The sequence below is a fragment of the Spermophilus citellus genome (genome assembly GCF_964194105.1).
Source record: "Spermophilus citellus genome assembly, chromosome: 2".
NCBI lineage: Eukaryota > Metazoa > Chordata > Mammalia > Rodentia > Sciuridae > Spermophilus > Spermophilus citellus.
Genome location: NC_138183.1, coordinates 214,758,841 through 214,775,790, shown reverse-complemented (window position 1 = coordinate 214,775,790; position 16,950 = coordinate 214,758,841). Strand labels below are relative to the sequence as shown.

Below are 16,950 nucleotides of genomic sequence, written 5' to 3'. Positions count from 1 at the left end.
AACCCCATTCTAAGGAAGAGAGTGTTGACTAGTCTAATGAGAGGGTTAGTCTCTGGGAATATCAGAGTAGTGTAGATGGGGCTTAAGGGAATCATAGCAGCATACTCAGAATTCAGAGTTCACCTGAGAAAACAACCCAGAAGATGAGCTCTGACAATTGTCAGAGCTTAAATTAGTCTTGCAAATTTGAGGAGAGCAAACGATTGTGAGATCCTAATTAGAATAAGTTATACCCCATGTATGTAAAATACATCAAAATACACTCTATTGTTATGTATATCTGAATAAAAAAGCTTGCACATTGTGAAACAAAGAACAGTTCAAATCACAGCTCTGACTCTTCATAGCACCATAATCTTGTGTATATTTCTTTATAGTTTTTAATATCAGTTAATCAGTAAATGAGAATGATCATTCATTGATTCACACATTCATTTATTCAATAACTACATATTGAACACAAGCCAGATTCTAGGGAGTATTCTAAAAGCTGGGGCTATAGGAGTACAACAGTGATAAAACGTCTGCTATCACAGAGGTTGACCTTTCTGTGTGATGAGAAAAAATAAATAGTATAGATTAGTAATATGTTCAATGCTCTAAAAAGGGATGAGTGCAATGGAGAAAAGTAAAGTAAAGCATGGATCAGAGGTACTGTTTTCTGGGGTAAGATTCAGTGTTGTGATTAATAAGTTGTAGAAAAGGCCATATAATTATTGAATAGGGATTTAAAAGATATTAAAAAACAAATCACAAATATATGGAGGAAGAACATCCCAAAAAAGAGAACACCTGATTCAGAGGTCCTGAGGTGTTCTTATTTGTTTAAAAATAGCAAGGGGGGGGATATGTAAATACATGATGAAATTATACTAGCAATGTGGGATGAAGGATGTCAATCAATACCTGCCTTCTAGGTAATAAGAGTCAAATAACATATGTTAAGCACTTAGTACGTGATCTATCTTAAATTTTGGTCTAGTATAAACATTGAATAAGATGGTTCCTTCACCAGTTTGCCTCTACTTCAAACACTGGAAAGCACTGGTGCTCTAAATGTAAACATCTCCAAAATCTCAATGCATGAATTTTATGGGGAACATACCAGTGATTGTAGTATCTCCATATGCCTGCAGACTAAGTATTTAGAAAACTTTAAGGTTTGCTCTTTGACAGTTGACATCATTTAACTAAAAGAAAATGTGATGCTGTTTTGCTGACAGTAATTAAGCATATTTTTATATGCTTAAAAGTGCAGTTCACATTTCCTTAACAATTTCAATCAAATGGTCTGCCTAAAAGGAAGCTCAGGGAAATTTAAGAACCACAGAAGGGCCATATCTGAAGATACTTTTTCAGATTGGGGCTGTGCTACAAAAGGCCAGGGTTGTTCTATGGGGCCAAGAGAGGGCTTGCTTATCCTCTTGACATGAAATGTCTAGTTTATATATATATCAAAATGTTCTTTAATATATGCTAATGCTTCTGTCAATCAGAATAATATATAAACAACATTTCCTAAAATTAAAACCCTGGAGATAGAAGAATGAGACTCATAGAAATGGGATGGAATAAAAATGGTTTGGACAAACACTATTCTATAATCTGGAGATATTGTGGATTAGTAATGAGTATGCCAAGTTCACAATCCTTTGTAGGTATTTCGGGAGGAGTGGACATGAGTGGACCCAAACTGTTGGTTACAGGGAAGGGTGGTAGAGGATAGAAGAGGGAAAACAAGAAAAAAAAGTAACTAAATGTGAGATATTTCATGAAGGAAAATCCAGGTTGAGAGGGAACCTGCTGGAGGGGACTGAACCTTTACCAGGAGTCTGAAAAACATTTGTGAAGAAAAACCTAAGTCAAAATCCAGGTGAGAAAATAGGGGAAGTTAGAGTCAGGCAGACATCATGGGGAAAAGGAAGGTAAAGAAAGAGATGCCAAAATGTTTCACAGACACGGCTAGAAACCTAAAATGGAAAGATCATTGCTTTGAGAAAATCCGGCAAAGTTTACCACAACAGAAGCATTGATTATAAACTGGAATAGGGAAGGCGTTAGGATTGTTGTGCTCCAGAGAGGAGGTGACAGTGTACTCCAAGCACACTGACAACCATTCAGTGTTTTTGTTTTTGTTTTGTTTTGTTTTTTTTAGTAAGAACATAATCTATCATCTTTATATTTTATAAGGAATACACTGGTTACAATACAGGAAGAGCAGTTTTGTGTGAGACAGGAAAATAAGATTCAGCATCTGGAGACTGTCTTATGACATCATTCCAGGTAACAAAGGAATGGCAGTAGTTGACAAAGCAGTGGAGTGAAGTAAAACAACAGATGCACTGAGGCAACTGCTAGAATGGCAAAGGGAGGGAGGAGGAGAAATCAAGGATAAATCTGACTACATATGATCTAAAAATACCAGGGATGAAGGTGTATGATTGACAGCACTATTTTCTCCATTCTTTCCAAGACAATCATGATGACAGTATTGTGACTTTGGAGATTAATATCAAAGCTAAAATGACTTTTTTTTTGCTAATTTATATATTTATTCAGCAAATGACATGAGCAATTGCTGTGTTTTAGGTAATGTCCTGGTCTTCAGAAATGCAATAGCAATAAGAGAGAAAAAAAACTATTCTGTTGGGGTTTATATTCTGGGGGCATAGTGAACCATACAAAATAGTACTATGATATCACAGAGCCATTAAGTCTCTGAACAATATAAGCATGACAGAGAGGGGGAAATTGCCATTGCAACAAGGGGTCAGGGCCCTAGGGAAGGTAGCACCTGAGCAGAAATCCCCTATGACACGAGGAAACTGACCACAGGAAGACCTGGGGGAGCAACATCCCGAGCAAACCAAACTGTAAGGAAATCATAATGGATCTGGTCCAGAAAACTCAAGAAGACAATTATGATGGAAAAATCATTTCACAAGTGAGTGAGGGAGGGCATAGCGAATGGTGAAAAGAGAGAAGTAACAGGGCGGTGGACCCAGAGCATACAGAGGCTGACAGGCCACTGTCATGATTTTCATTTAATTTACTCTGAGAGAACGTGGGGAACTATAGAGGATTTGGAGCAGAGTAATAGAAAGATCTAACATATTTTAACAATATCCCCATAGCTTCTATATTAAATGAAACTATAGGTGTAGAGGTGGGCAGGAGACAGTCCAGAGATTTCTACCACAATCTAGATGAAAGAGTACCATGACTCATGGCCAAAGGAGGTAGTGCTGGAGAGCCTAGGAAATTAAGATTCTACACACATTTTGAAGGCTGAGTTAAAGAATTTGGACATGAAGGGCAGAAGAAGTGAGAGGTAAGAATGATTCAAGATCTCAGCTCAGGAAACGTGAAAGAACAGGTTACACTGCCGACTGGAAAGGGGAAGGAGAAACAATTTGATGGGGAGAAGTACAGGACTATCCTGGATTATCACGGACCCTTGACAACTAATCTTTTCTATTATTTTATAATAATACATTGTATGAGCACTATATGAATCTGAATAGGTGCTCTGGCAGAGAGACTTATGAAAGCTCATAGGTTTGAAAACACTTAGGTACATTTCAGTGACTGAAAGTAGTTTAGAATGGGCTGGAGTTTAAGATTCATATTAAGAGAAGGACGAGATAAAGCCAGAGAGGTAGGCAGAGGTCTAATTACTGAAGTCTATATATCACACTATGGAATTTGGACTTTATCTTTTAAGGACTGAGGGTGTACTGAAAGGTTTTCTTAGCAAGATATCCTTTAATAAAATAATCTTCCAGGATCTCCCCTCGTGGACTCAATCTACTTGGTTAAAATTGCTGCCACCACAGATAACTTTAAAGTCTCTGTTAAACTAGAGAATGCTTTAAAACCACATTAGCTCCACCATGCCAGACACTGCTTATCTTTTAAACCACTACCTAAAAGAATGCATAGATCTTGCTGTTTGATTCATCATATTTTGGAGCCAAGTGAACATTTTCAGGCAAAAACCATTTCTAATCAGTGAATCCTATTAGGAGAGAGTGATGCAAATCCTAAGTTATATTCCTTCTAGATCAAGCTATTGGCTTCAATTAATGTTTTTTTTTCCATATGATCTATAGTGCAAAGCATATTTTTGCATATAAAGGCTTATGGCATGTTACTAGGGAAAGTTTGTAATTTCTATGCTCCAGTTGATGATAACTTTACAAAAAAAAACTGGATTTCCTTTTTGTTTAGCCATCATGTTTCAAAATTACTGTAGTGTTTGCATTTTCTAGGACATAGGATTAAAAATGAGCATTTGAACCAAACGCCTGACTTTCACAGTTCAATAGTGTGGGCTTGCCTGGTGGGAAGCAAGCAAGAGTGCTTGTCATCTAAATAGGAATTATTTTCTGCATTACTAACTAGACAAGGTAATCCCTAATAGCCTTCATTTATTTTATGGTGAATGTCAATCTGTTAAAGAGAAGATTGACTCCCTTTCCAATAGCAAGAGTGCAAACAACTTTATGAAAATGCATGCAGACAAAGCCACAAAATTTTCTATACTTTTCATGCAAATGGCATTTCTCTGTGCCCCCGCCCCCATCTTTCTTGTGATTTAATTTGCCTTAGGTTTCCTTTAAATATGGTTTGGATTAGAGCTATTCCAACTTGTGGTTTGTAAAATAAAAAGACTGGACCATGTGAAACTGAGTGTACTTCTCCATAGACATTCATTTAGTCATTTATCAAGTATTTATAGAATTTAAATGTAAGAGGTTATTAAAATTGAATTTTTCCCATGCCAGAGTTCTGACAGATAATAAGGTAATAGTTATTAAGAACCTCACATCGCAAAGCTGGGTGCTAGGCTACCTTTACAACTCCTGTAGAAATCCATTGTGCCTGTATTAATCACCTTCCAGCTCTATAAACACAGTCCTAGAAATTGAGTAGAAATGTTAGTGAGGACAAAATGAGGACTTTGTTGGAGAAAGGCTGTTTAGCGTGCAGCCAGTTCAAGGTCACTTTTTGTTGAGAGAGAGAGAGAGAGAGAGAGAGAGAGAGAGAGAGAGAGAGAGAGAAACTTCCTCCCTAAACTCATCCAGAGGAAAAATATTCTAAGTGCACTTAGAAATATCCCCTGGATGACATGGGACATAGAAACTGATATTTGACCCATGTCTCAAAAGTCTTGAGGTAAATACCTAGGTCTGAGGCTGCCTCTGTCAAATGGCAGAGAAAAATAAAAAATAAAAAGTGACCAGCGACCCTGTTAGGACACAGCTGCACTATTATTGGAGTGACAGGTGGAAGGAAAGGATCAGCTTTAACAAATCCTACAAGACAAAGTCCCTCTAGTCATATGTAAGTGGGACAGGGAAAAGGAGCCACACAAGTAAGTGGGCCTTCACGAGCACAGCAGCTATGAGGCAGGGGGTCAAGCTTCAGCAGACTAACAGGATTGTCTTTTCAAGGTAGCTCTATTGGGAAATCCCCAGTGATCTGAGAACCTCACCAAAGCCCTCCACAAAGGAAGCAGCAGCCAGTACACATCTTCCATCCATAGACACTAGTGTTAGAAGAGCCTGCACTAGTTCCATGAGATCTTATTCTCTGTCCCATAAAGCTGGCTCACACTGGGGACAGAGATTCATAACATCTATGAGTTTTTGGAGCCAATTATATTGCATGCATGTATGACGATGTCAAAATGAAGCCCAGTATTATGTATAAGACACTACTAAAAACATAAAAATAAAACAAAAAGTGATTTAGAAAGTAAAAAGGGCAGCTGCTGATTCTCAAAACTTCCCACTAACTTCTTGGATTGTGGCTGGAGAGGGAAGGTATAGAAACTTTTATTAAGTCTTAATATAATATTGAATTAATTATCTAAATGTAACTTTCCTTGTGAAAGAGCCCACATCCGGCAAAGAACTTATGAGCCATGTACTTTTTTTGAGTGCAGTGAATACATGTCTTTGCATGAAATTTTGAATCTCAGGGAACATGTCATTTCTACCTAATAATGTCTAGTGCTTATTGAGTACTCATCAGACACCAGGAAATTTTGAAAAGTATTCTCCAATTGAGCAGTGCAGTTTGGGTTCTCACTGTATAAATCAAGAAAATGAGGCATAAAAGACTTAAATCACTTCCCAGGATTGTACAGCAGGGCCTACAGTCAGTTTCCAGTGTTCATGTTCTTAATGATATCCTATATATCCCACATCATTAGTATCCCCAGATACATTTTACAGGTTCTATAGAACAGTTACCCATACTTTATTTCACTGATGATCATTATATACCTAGGTTTCTTCGAGTGCATCATTATTTAAAATATCATCTTTTTAAGATGTTATATGTATCCTCAAATATCATTTATTTTTCTTTGTAAATTCCTAGGAATGCCTCATGAAAGAACATAAACAACCTTAAAATTTTATTTGGATCAATCTCCTGTTTTACATAGAAAAGGTGAAGTTTTCCCATGTCATAGTAAGTAGTGGAATCTGATAGAATGCAATTTTCCTAATGCTAAACTGAGAATTTTGGTACATGGTAGGTCAATGGAAATGACAGCTACAATGATTACAGTGTTTGCCTTTCTTGAGAGAATTTGGGGAGCCAACAAAACATTAAGGTCTCAGATCTTCCCAGGTACTAAGACACCTATGCTATCAATAATACAGTCAGAACTTGGTGTTAAGTCTTCCATTTCAACTTCAAAAAATGTAAAATAAACAATAACACAAATAACCCTTCTCTGGGACCATATGCAAGTTGAATATGCCACTATTTCTGGTGCTGAATTAGTTCTCTCTTGCCTCAGAGCAAAATTCCATTACATAAATTAATGTGCATTAGCTTGAGAATAAATGATATAAAATGTTTATGAGAATGGAGAATGTATGTTGGTAAAGATTAATAAAAACTTTCTCCATTTGAATCTTACAGTAGATTCTGTCAGAACTGTAGGAGTAGAAAGATTTCAGTAGCAGGAGATAAAATCAAAGGCCCAGCATTATCTTTTACCTCCTGGGTATCCTCAGAGCAGTAGCCTATTATTTCTGAGTCTCTATTTTATCCCTAGGTTAACTGATGAAAAAAAAATCAGCAGTAGCTATCATTTTTAAAAAATATTTTTTAGTTGTCAATGGACTTTTAATTTTATTACACAGGCTAGGCAAGCACTCTACCATTGTGCCACAATTCTAGCCCCAGTAACTATCATTTCTACTTACCTGCTGTGTATCAGATACTCTAAATGATTTTAATAGAATATCTCATTTAATCTCATAATAATATTATGAGGAGGTAATATTGATAATCCCTTTCCTGGTAGCAAACCGAAAGTTAGAAACATTAAGTGTATCTGATCAAATGTCACAGATCTTGGTCCATGGAAGAACTTCAACTTAAATTGAATTAGTATGACTTTGAAGACTGTGCTCTTAATTCACACTCTGTTTCCTGTGTTCCTGCCGTAGGCACAACAAAGATGTTGAAATTAATGTATAAAACAATGCACATAATCAAATAGTAGACTATGGCTCATTACTCACATAATTTATTTGGCTTCCCATAAAATCTGTCAGGTTTAACTGCCTTTGGGCATAGATAAGGTGATCAAGAAGCAGCAGATTATAATGCAAAGTATGGGAAGTTTGGATTCGGTCGTATATAAGTGAGAATCCCAACTCCACCACTGACTATCTGGGTGACACTTACATGTGTTTTCAAACAGGCACAACTGAGTGAAACAAGAAGCCTCATGAGAAATGGCAAATGCAAAAGTTTGGCACTCATGACAGAAGTATTGCAGGATAATATGAGTTTCACATCAGAGAGGCTGTTCTAATATCAGAACAATCTTCTGACCTTGGGTACAGTATTCTTTTCACCATCCCAGGCTGTATCTTTCTTTTCCAACCCAAATCCCTGTTTGTGAACAAAAGACATTGCTTCCTATAGTCATACTGGAGAGACTTGAAATCTGCTTTTTGTGAGGAAAATGAGAATGGAAATGGTTTGACATATTTTTCTATATGTCTGAGACAAAATGATCATCCTGGGCAGGATCAAGGACAGAATTATAAAACAGTTCCAAGTGGCTAAGAATTGAGTGGTATCTCCATTCTGGAGCTATGGAGAAGTGATTTGTACCTTAGCCCAATTTATCCATCATAAGCAAAAGAAGAAAAAAGTAGAATGTTTGGAACTAAAAAGAGGAAGGGGGAACTGAACAAGAAAAAGTCTCCTTCCTGCTCTGAAGGTGAATGGTCTCAGTATTAGGGAGCTTGGGGTACTCTCAGCTTCCATCTCAGTGCCTCCCTTATGTCAGTCTTACTTTTTTGAAATGAAATATATCCAGTTCAGGAAGTTCTTCAACCAAATTCACACTTATCTGACTTTACAGGGATTTAAAAAGAACATCAGCATCTATTCTTTCACAGGCGAGTTCAACCTGAAAAGAACACAGAGAAACCTCAAATCTTCATATCCACCTCCCCACAAAATTCTGCTTACTTTTGGGGGGGATCTAAAAAACAAAATTAGGAATAATAATAAGAGATGTTGTCATTTACTGAGGGTGTTCCATGTGCCATCATCCTGAGAGAGGCTAAGTTAGAAAAGTTAAGTAACTCCCCTGATGGCTTATGAATTTGAAGGATTACCTTTGCATCCATTCTTTATCCATTTTACCTATTCGTAGTCCTGTGATACCTGGAAATTGAAGAAAGGTTTTCTTCTTTAAGGTGAAAATAAAATTATGATCTACTTTCTTAAAGATTTTAAAACCTACCCCCAGGTATAGAGGTCACCAGAACAATCACAAATAGATGAATAATGATAGGAATCACTCAAAATAGGTGCAAGATTTAAAATTTGGAAGACTAGAGGAATCTTTGGCTCTGATCATTTTTTAATCCTGGTAAATAGATTTTGTACTCCAGGCAAACAATTACTTTCTATCTGCATACATGAAAGTCCCTGGGGCACAGAAAAGATACTAGAAAAAATTATCCTGCAAAAAAGTCATTTCTTTTAGGAAAGGTTAAAAGAGGCCCAATAACTGAGAAAAAAAAAGTAAGTCTGTCTATGATGTTTATGTTTTCTTTGTAAATTTAAGAATAAAAATATCATTTGTTATTACAAACAATTTACATTTATTACAAAAAATAAAAAATTCAGACAAGCAAAATAGGAAAATAATTACTATTAAAATTTATATTGTGAATGGATAATAATGTTAAACTTCTTTGTAATTTATTATGTCCCTGAAAATTATATAATTTCATTCTTCTTTGTGACTGGCTAAAACTCTATTGTTTATATATGTACTATTGAACATTTTTTGATCAGATGTTTTAATGCTTCCCAAAGGCTTAGAGACCATGAAAGGGTCAATGGTTATGTGAGTTTATTGAATTACAATAAACCCACTTCTGAAACAATTGTAGAAAAAGTCAAGGTCTGCTATTTTTATAACATCAACTTGTGTTTTCAATTATTTTATACCAGACTATGGTTTTGCCTATAATTTGGTGAGTCTTGTCCATCTCTAACAGTCAGATTCATAAGACACTGGTTATGGATACCAGATATCTGTTCAATTATGTTTCTACAACTTATAATTAATATAATATGTAAGAGAGGAAATGCAGTATAACTAGGGGATTTGTCTCTACCATCACAAGTAGCAATCTTGATTTACATCACTAGCAAAATACCTACTAAAATGTGCCTAATTAAATAGTCTTGCCATGGAGAAAGTGTTTTTGTGCAAATTCCCCATAAGATATCCATGTGTGTCTGAGTTTAACAAAGAAATCATCTGTTTATTGTACATTTAAATTTTTCTACTGAAAAATAGAGTCAAATATCCTCTATTCCTTCAGGAGAACATAAGGGTTGGAGTCAAATATTCTTGGGACATGGTTGGAGTATGTTTATTCCATCAGGTGAGAGTTGCCATAGAACAGGCTGAATTTCCACATCAATTTGTTTTTTAAGATTATAAGAAAGTTTGCCCAAATAGCACATGATGGACATCAGCCAGTCTCTGGCTCTTGAATGGTCAAGAATTTTCTAATTATAGTCAACCCTAAGCACCTCTAAAAATCTCCAAAAGATGCTTAAAAATTCCTTTTGTCAATAAAAATTGTTTTTAGTTTTCATATTATTATAACACTGAGAAACATACCTCTGTGTGTGTGTGTGTGTGTGTGTGTGTGTGTGTGTGTAAAATGCTACATACATCTAGACTAGACATTCTCAATGAGGGCAGTTTTGTCAATTTTGTCTTCCTGGGTAAATCTGTCAATGTCTGAAGACTTTTTTTTATTACTCTGCCTACAGGTGTAGGCACTAATGGCATTTAATTGACAAAGTCCAGTGATAGTACTGAATATCCCACAGTGTGCAAGACAGCACTCCACAACAAAGAATTACCTGGTCCAAAATATAAGTAATTTCCAAGTGAAAGAATTTTTATCTAGACATAGCTCCACACATTTTGTTTAAAGTATACTTGTTGCTTGTAGATTTGCAAGTAGAAATACCAAGTAGAAGACAGACTCTCTCAATTCTGCTGTGATGTGGCAATTAAGATATCTCTGGATTTAATGTAGCTCTTTGATTTTGCATTTTGGAAAGTCTCTAAGAGGACTTGTTACTTTTTCCATTTTTTTTTCTGTGATTGGCTACACTATGTTCCCATGACATCCTATCTGTTTAGTTCTTAGGGAGGTTAAAAATAGAAGTTTTATCACAGGTACTTATCCTTCCAAAAATACTATTCTTAATGATTGTTCATCTATCTCATTCTTTACACATCTCCATGAAAATTGTGAAACTAAATCAAAGTTAAAGGCTCAGAGAAGGAACAGTCAAAGGATAAGAGAAGAATGAAGATGATGTCTTCTCTATAAACTAACAGAGGCTAAATATTTGCTAATCCCTAGTGGGTTATGGAAATTTAAATTTAATAAAATCTCATCAATAGAAAAAAAGGCAGAGTTGTTCGTTTTTCTGTTACATAATAGCAAGTGGGATAGATAGGCATTTTCATAAATGATTTCAATGATTTTTAACTATACTTGAATTTTGAAAGGCTAAGTATCACCAGCAATAAATAAAATCAATAACCAGACAAGGGCAAGGGTAATACATTTAAGACTAAGTGTAAGTAGACTCTATGTAGCTCCAACAAAGATAATAAATAAACGATTTAGTGGGATCATGCAATAAGACCTTCACAATGCAACTGCACTTTTCCTTTTTACACTCTGGTTCTCAAGGCATCTAGTGTGACTATTCCCAATGGCAAATAGGCTTACTTCATATTTATTGCTAATGATCAACATGACAAAATAATTTAGAGGCAACATGGCACAAACTCTCAGTGTTTGGCTTATCACTCATCTAGATCCCTTGCACACAGCTGACTAGAAAATATTTACTTCATCTTTTTAATGAAAAAATATGAGCAGAATTAGACTGTTGGCCAATATCCAGTGGAATGGTTTTGCAGCAGATGAGAAAAGCATCACCCACAGAGGAAGTTTATTTAACTTGAATGTACTTTTTCCCTGTGATGATTGTCCATGAATCCAAGAATATGCAATTATTGATCTCAACTTTAACATTTATCTAGAAACCCAAGGCCTGCCTATCTCTATTTTCTTTCTGCCCCAGGTTTTGATTTCTTCTTCATCTATATATTTGGTGTTCCACATAATGGGCCAGAGTGTAAGCATTGATTTGATCACTCACTTGTTGAGTGGAGAAAAGGACAAAGGACAAATCGATAAGGCACAAGAAACCGGAATCAATTTTTCCTGGGCTTCCACTGACCATAAGCCCTGGTTTGAACAATTTCCCCCTCCAAGTCATTTATAATATAAAAATAATAAGAACCTTACAATCATGCTTGTGGTTAAATAGTATAATAACCGGAAATGCTCAATGAAAATGCAGATTTGTGGACCCACCCCTCAATATTCTAATTCAGTTTTTCTGGGGAGGTGATCCGGGAATCTACATTTTAACAAGAAATCCACATATTATCTTTGAGAAACAGGCATAGTTGATAATACAGGCAATATGGGATGCAAGTTGAGTTTTCTCTGGGTTTAGTAATTGCAAAAATTGTTGAACTTAAGCTTTAGTTTGTCATCTATAAGATAGGAGTAAAATATATTTGCCTTTTGTTTGTTAGCTCTCAGTATTAAGATATTCATTAAAAAAGCCCAATGCACAATTAGTACATAGTAAATGCATTTCATTAACAGTAGTATCTGTCATCCTTGACATTATCTGCCCTCACCCATTCCTATATATTCATTTGGGGGAAATATAGGAGATCTAGAAGTAAGGAGAGTCCTTTATATTTTTTTATTTTAGAAAACTTAATGAAAATTAAATATTTGCAATAAGGGCATGTATGCTAAATTACCATTAAATTTCTTTGCTTTTGGCAACAATTCTTTAACTCCATGTGATAATTTTCTCATGCTGTTCAGATGCTGTATTTGGTCTTTTTATACTTTAAAAAACCAATTATTATTTAATAAATGTTATTTGATTTATTGATAACGTCACAACATATGAAAACAATGGTGTTGATATCATTCACTGATTTCCTAGTTGAATAATTTATGTAGTAAAATTTGACAGGTTTTTAAAAAACTTAGGCTGCCTTATATAGGCAGTACATGGGTGGAGTATAGTAAATGGGCAAATTTTAAAAACATTATCTAAATTCATAAACTTTCAAACATGAAGAAAAGGACACCACTGCTTTGCTTAGATTCTCAGCAGCAGACAAAATACTCTTCTTTTTGTGTAATAACAGAGGTAATAATATAGTATCCTATTTCCTTTTTCTATCCTGTGATACAAAGAGCACCAAGTATGATATCAAGACTCAAAATCACATAATGCGGTAACTTTAACTTATGAAAACATGGGAAAACACAATTAAATATTTAATTTTACAGGGCATTAAACCCATTGCTTGCATTGACACATATATTGACATGGACATCAAATTTCATTTGTATACAGGAGAACTTTCAAATCATCAGGAAAGCTTGATTTCACTAAATAATGCCAAGTGTAAACACCACAAATAGAAAGGTGCACGTTACAATCTTAATAATACTAATTGACTTATATTACGAGGTCCATGAATGATAATGCAACTAATAAACCAATATTAGAATAAAATCCCAAGCATACCAATAAACCTGCCGGTGCAGTTATTTAATGTGCTTTTATGCAAGGAGCATGTGCTGCTAATTTAGATTCTGTTGACGCAGCAGATTGTTATAACTCCAAGGGGTCCTGGGTGATGCTGCCCAATTGATGATAAGTGGGGCAGGTCAGTTCATCAGGCTTTATCTGTAATTAGCAATAAGAATGCACACTGCAAACTATAGCGGAGGAAAGGCCTGACCTTTCTAAATGAGACACACATTGGAGGGAAGGCAACCGAAGCTCAGTATTTCAGAGGGAGGAAGCCTATTATGAAGCAAGCAAATGGTACCCACTTTGGAAGAGCCACATCTGCCATCAAAACACAATGTATCAAGTCAACCCACAGAAACCTACTCCCAGAGAAACATCTTATGTTTTACCCTCCCCCACATCTTTCTCCTTGCCTAGGAAGAAGAGGAAAAAAGCTAGATTTACCTTTCTCGCAGTGGCTTCCTGTGAATCCAGGTGGACAGACACATTTGTTAGGAGCCACACATGTTCCACCATACCTGCAGCCCTCCTCGCAGAATGCTGTAACAAAAGAATGTAGGAGTTCACTTAGATGAAATGCAGTAGGGAAATTCATGGAAAACAGCATGAGTATTGAAAGGATTCTTTCTTTGTTGCATAGGGAATACACTTCTGTATTGACTTATTTAAAAATTTCCATGCACAAAAGAAATAAATTTAACAATATCTATTTCACTGATTTATGTAAAATCAATCAAAATAATGGATGTGAAAGTGTTTAACACAGGGCTGGCATGTGCTAAATGATAGCTATTACTAAAGATATAACTATCACTGTTATTATTGGTATATTTGAAATCCAATAGGATAAATTGAGTAACTAGAAATGGTAAGGTCAGAGTGATGGCAAAGACTTTTTAAATTGCTGACTTGTATAATGAACCACTTTTCACTGAATATCTTTTATGACAATAATTTTTCTATTTTTTTAAAAAGAATTGGTAGTTGATAAAATTTTGATAACATAATAAACTGAACAAACAGCTTACTTTTGATTTTTTTAGCTGTTTTGAATATTTTGGTGATAAAAATAATGCATTGTCTTTGTAGCTAATATGCTTAGCTGAACCTAAATTATTCCTTTGGGGAAAAATGCCTTTGTAAATACTGCTTGAAAAGGTATGGATTCAAGCCTATCAATAAGCCTTGAAAAGTTATCCCAACAGTGTCCCTGCACTCCCCTGCTAACCCTTCCAGATGAGGTCAGTTCCATGTGTTACTCATTGACATAGCATAGCAAAGCAACATGCACTCTCGATGATAGACCAAGGGACAATTGTACATTTATATATAATTGATTACCATTTCCTTCTCATCCAATGGAGTATAAAACCCATAAAGATAAATGTTTCTGCTCACCACTGTATCCTTGATTCAGTATCTGACCACATAGCAAATGCTCAAAAAAATATTGGTTGAATGATTTACCTTTCATCTTGCAAGTTTTTTTCTGATAGGAAAACTCTTATTCTAACAATTTCTTGTCACTTCAATCCATAATAATTTATTTTCAAATGCTGCTAAATAACCAATAATTGAATATACTACTTAACAAAAACAGGAAAATGTCTTCTTAATGAAGATGATTGAGACTGTTAACCCTGAGTTTCTTTTATCCACATGAAAGCTAGGCACGCAAATGTTTTAAATTTTAATTGTAGCTAGAAAATGTCACCCTGGAAAAATGTCATGGTTATATTTTGCTATCATCACATAATTAATATGAGCCTAGCTTTAAAAAGCCACGTGATGTATTTAGATAGTTGAACACCAGTCCAAGTATGAAGGATTTCTTACAGTGTTGTCGTTTTCCACATCATTTAATATCCTTTGGATGATTTAACATTCTATAGCCTCAGCAATTAATTGTGAGACCCTTGGCTTCTGCTAGAGGACAGTATATACCCTGGATTTCAAGTGACACTTCCTATCCAGCATCATGGTACACTTAACCTATGCCCAAATAGATTTAGAAAATATCTGCCTTGGTATGTTCATCATAAAATCCAAAATATATATAAAGATATATATATATATAAAGATATATATATATATATATATATATATATATATATATATATATATATAAAATCTCTTGTGCCTGAAATATCACACATTGTGAGCTCTAGTGACTGACATTTTCAATAAGATATTTAAAGTACAGCTCTACATCAAAGTTAACATCTTAACAGGAAACTGTTTTTGCAAGCTAAAAATGACAGTGGAAAAGCTGGTGAGATAAAGTTCCAAGTGGCAGCAAAAGAGAGAAAGGAGCCTGGCATGGTGGTGCATGCCTGTAATCCCAGCAGCTCGGAAGGCTGAGGCAGGAGGATGACAAATTCAAAGCCAGCTTCAGCAAAAGTGAGGCGCTAAGCAACGCAGTGAGACCCTGTCTCTAAGTAAAATATAAAATAGGACTGGGGATGTGGCACAATGGCTGAGTGCCCCTGAGTTCAATCCCTGGGAGAGAGGGGGGGGGGCAGAGCAGGGGAGAGAGGAGAGGGGAGGGGGATGGGGGGAGAGGGAGAGATGGAGAGAGAGAGGGGGGGGGAGGCAGAGGGGGGAGAGAGGGGAGTGGAGAGGGGGGAATGGGGGGAGAAAGAGAGATGGAGAGAGAGGAGGGGCAGAGGGGGAAGAGGGGGGATGGGGAAAGAGAGAGAGATGGAGAGAGAGAGAGAGGTGGGGGCAGAGGGGGAAGAGAAGGGATGGGAGAGAGGGGGGATGGGGGAGAGAGAGAAATGAAGAGAGAGAGAGGGGGGGGGGCTTGGAAATAGAAGGCTCTGCTTGACTTTTTTCCCTTACAAATGAAACAGCAGTTCATGTAGAACCTGCATACTGGATAGGAGCCATGATGATTGTTCATAGTGAGTGCGTGCTCTTCATTTACTCATCTCTTAAGTATAAATAATAATCGGAAGTTTTGTGAGGATAACAAGATGTTTATGATATTTTATGTAGGTACAAAATAGGGCTGGGGATGTGGCTCAATGGCTGGGTGCCCCTGAGTTCAATCCCTGGTACAGAGAGAGAGAGAGAGAGAGAGAGAGAGAGAGAGAGAGGCAGGTGGAAGCGGGGGCGGGGGGGGAGAGGGGAAGGAAGACGGGGGAATGTTATAATTAATAGGGTCCTGAGAGGGATGAAATGCGTTATTATTTGTAAGGAATTTGAATGGTGTTTGGCAGAGTTAGTGCTATGTTAAGAGTTTTGTTAAATAAAATTGATACCAGTGTCATTGTGACAGTGATGTAAGGACCGAGAACTCAGACTAAAATACAATATAAAGTGTTTCATCTTTACCAAGAAGTGTTTAAGGAATCCATTGTTACTTTTATTTGTTTTAATTTCTAACAAAGGTAGTACTCAACCTTATTATGGAAATATCTTATAAGTGTCTTCATTTCTGTATAACATAAGGGAAATTGAGGTTCAGAAATCAGTGCCCTAAGACAGCATAAGTACTCACTAGAAGAGCCAACATTCAAGCACGGAAAACTTTGCCTTCAAAATCTTAACCGTTTTTCATAGGTTATAGTTCAGGTTCTTCCACAAAACGTTATTCAAATAGGCAGGTTTATTCTTTTTTGAATAGTACCATAATAATTAAGGGAACTCACTTAAATTTAAAAGAAAAATACATCCAAATTGTACAAGTTGCATTACAGAACTGGTGTA

The 16,950-nt window shown here is 36.1% G+C and overlaps 1 protein-coding gene across 3 annotated transcripts in view; it reads right to left on the bottom strand.

Annotated features, from left to right (window-relative positions):
- The window catches only part of NELL1 (neural EGFL like 1), a gene marked incomplete at its 5' end in the record, with an annotated part of 865,989 nt that overhangs the window by 176,568 nt on the left and 672,471 nt on the right, over positions 1-16,950 (bottom strand). For all 3 annotated transcript variants that reach the window (XM_081280547.1, XM_081280546.1, XM_081280545.1), the window contains one exon: positions 13,684-13,779. In XM_081280547.1, coding sequence (XP_081136673.1) covers positions 13,684-13,779 — 96 coding nt within the window. The remainder of the gene's footprint in view (positions 1-13,683; positions 13,780-16,950) is intronic.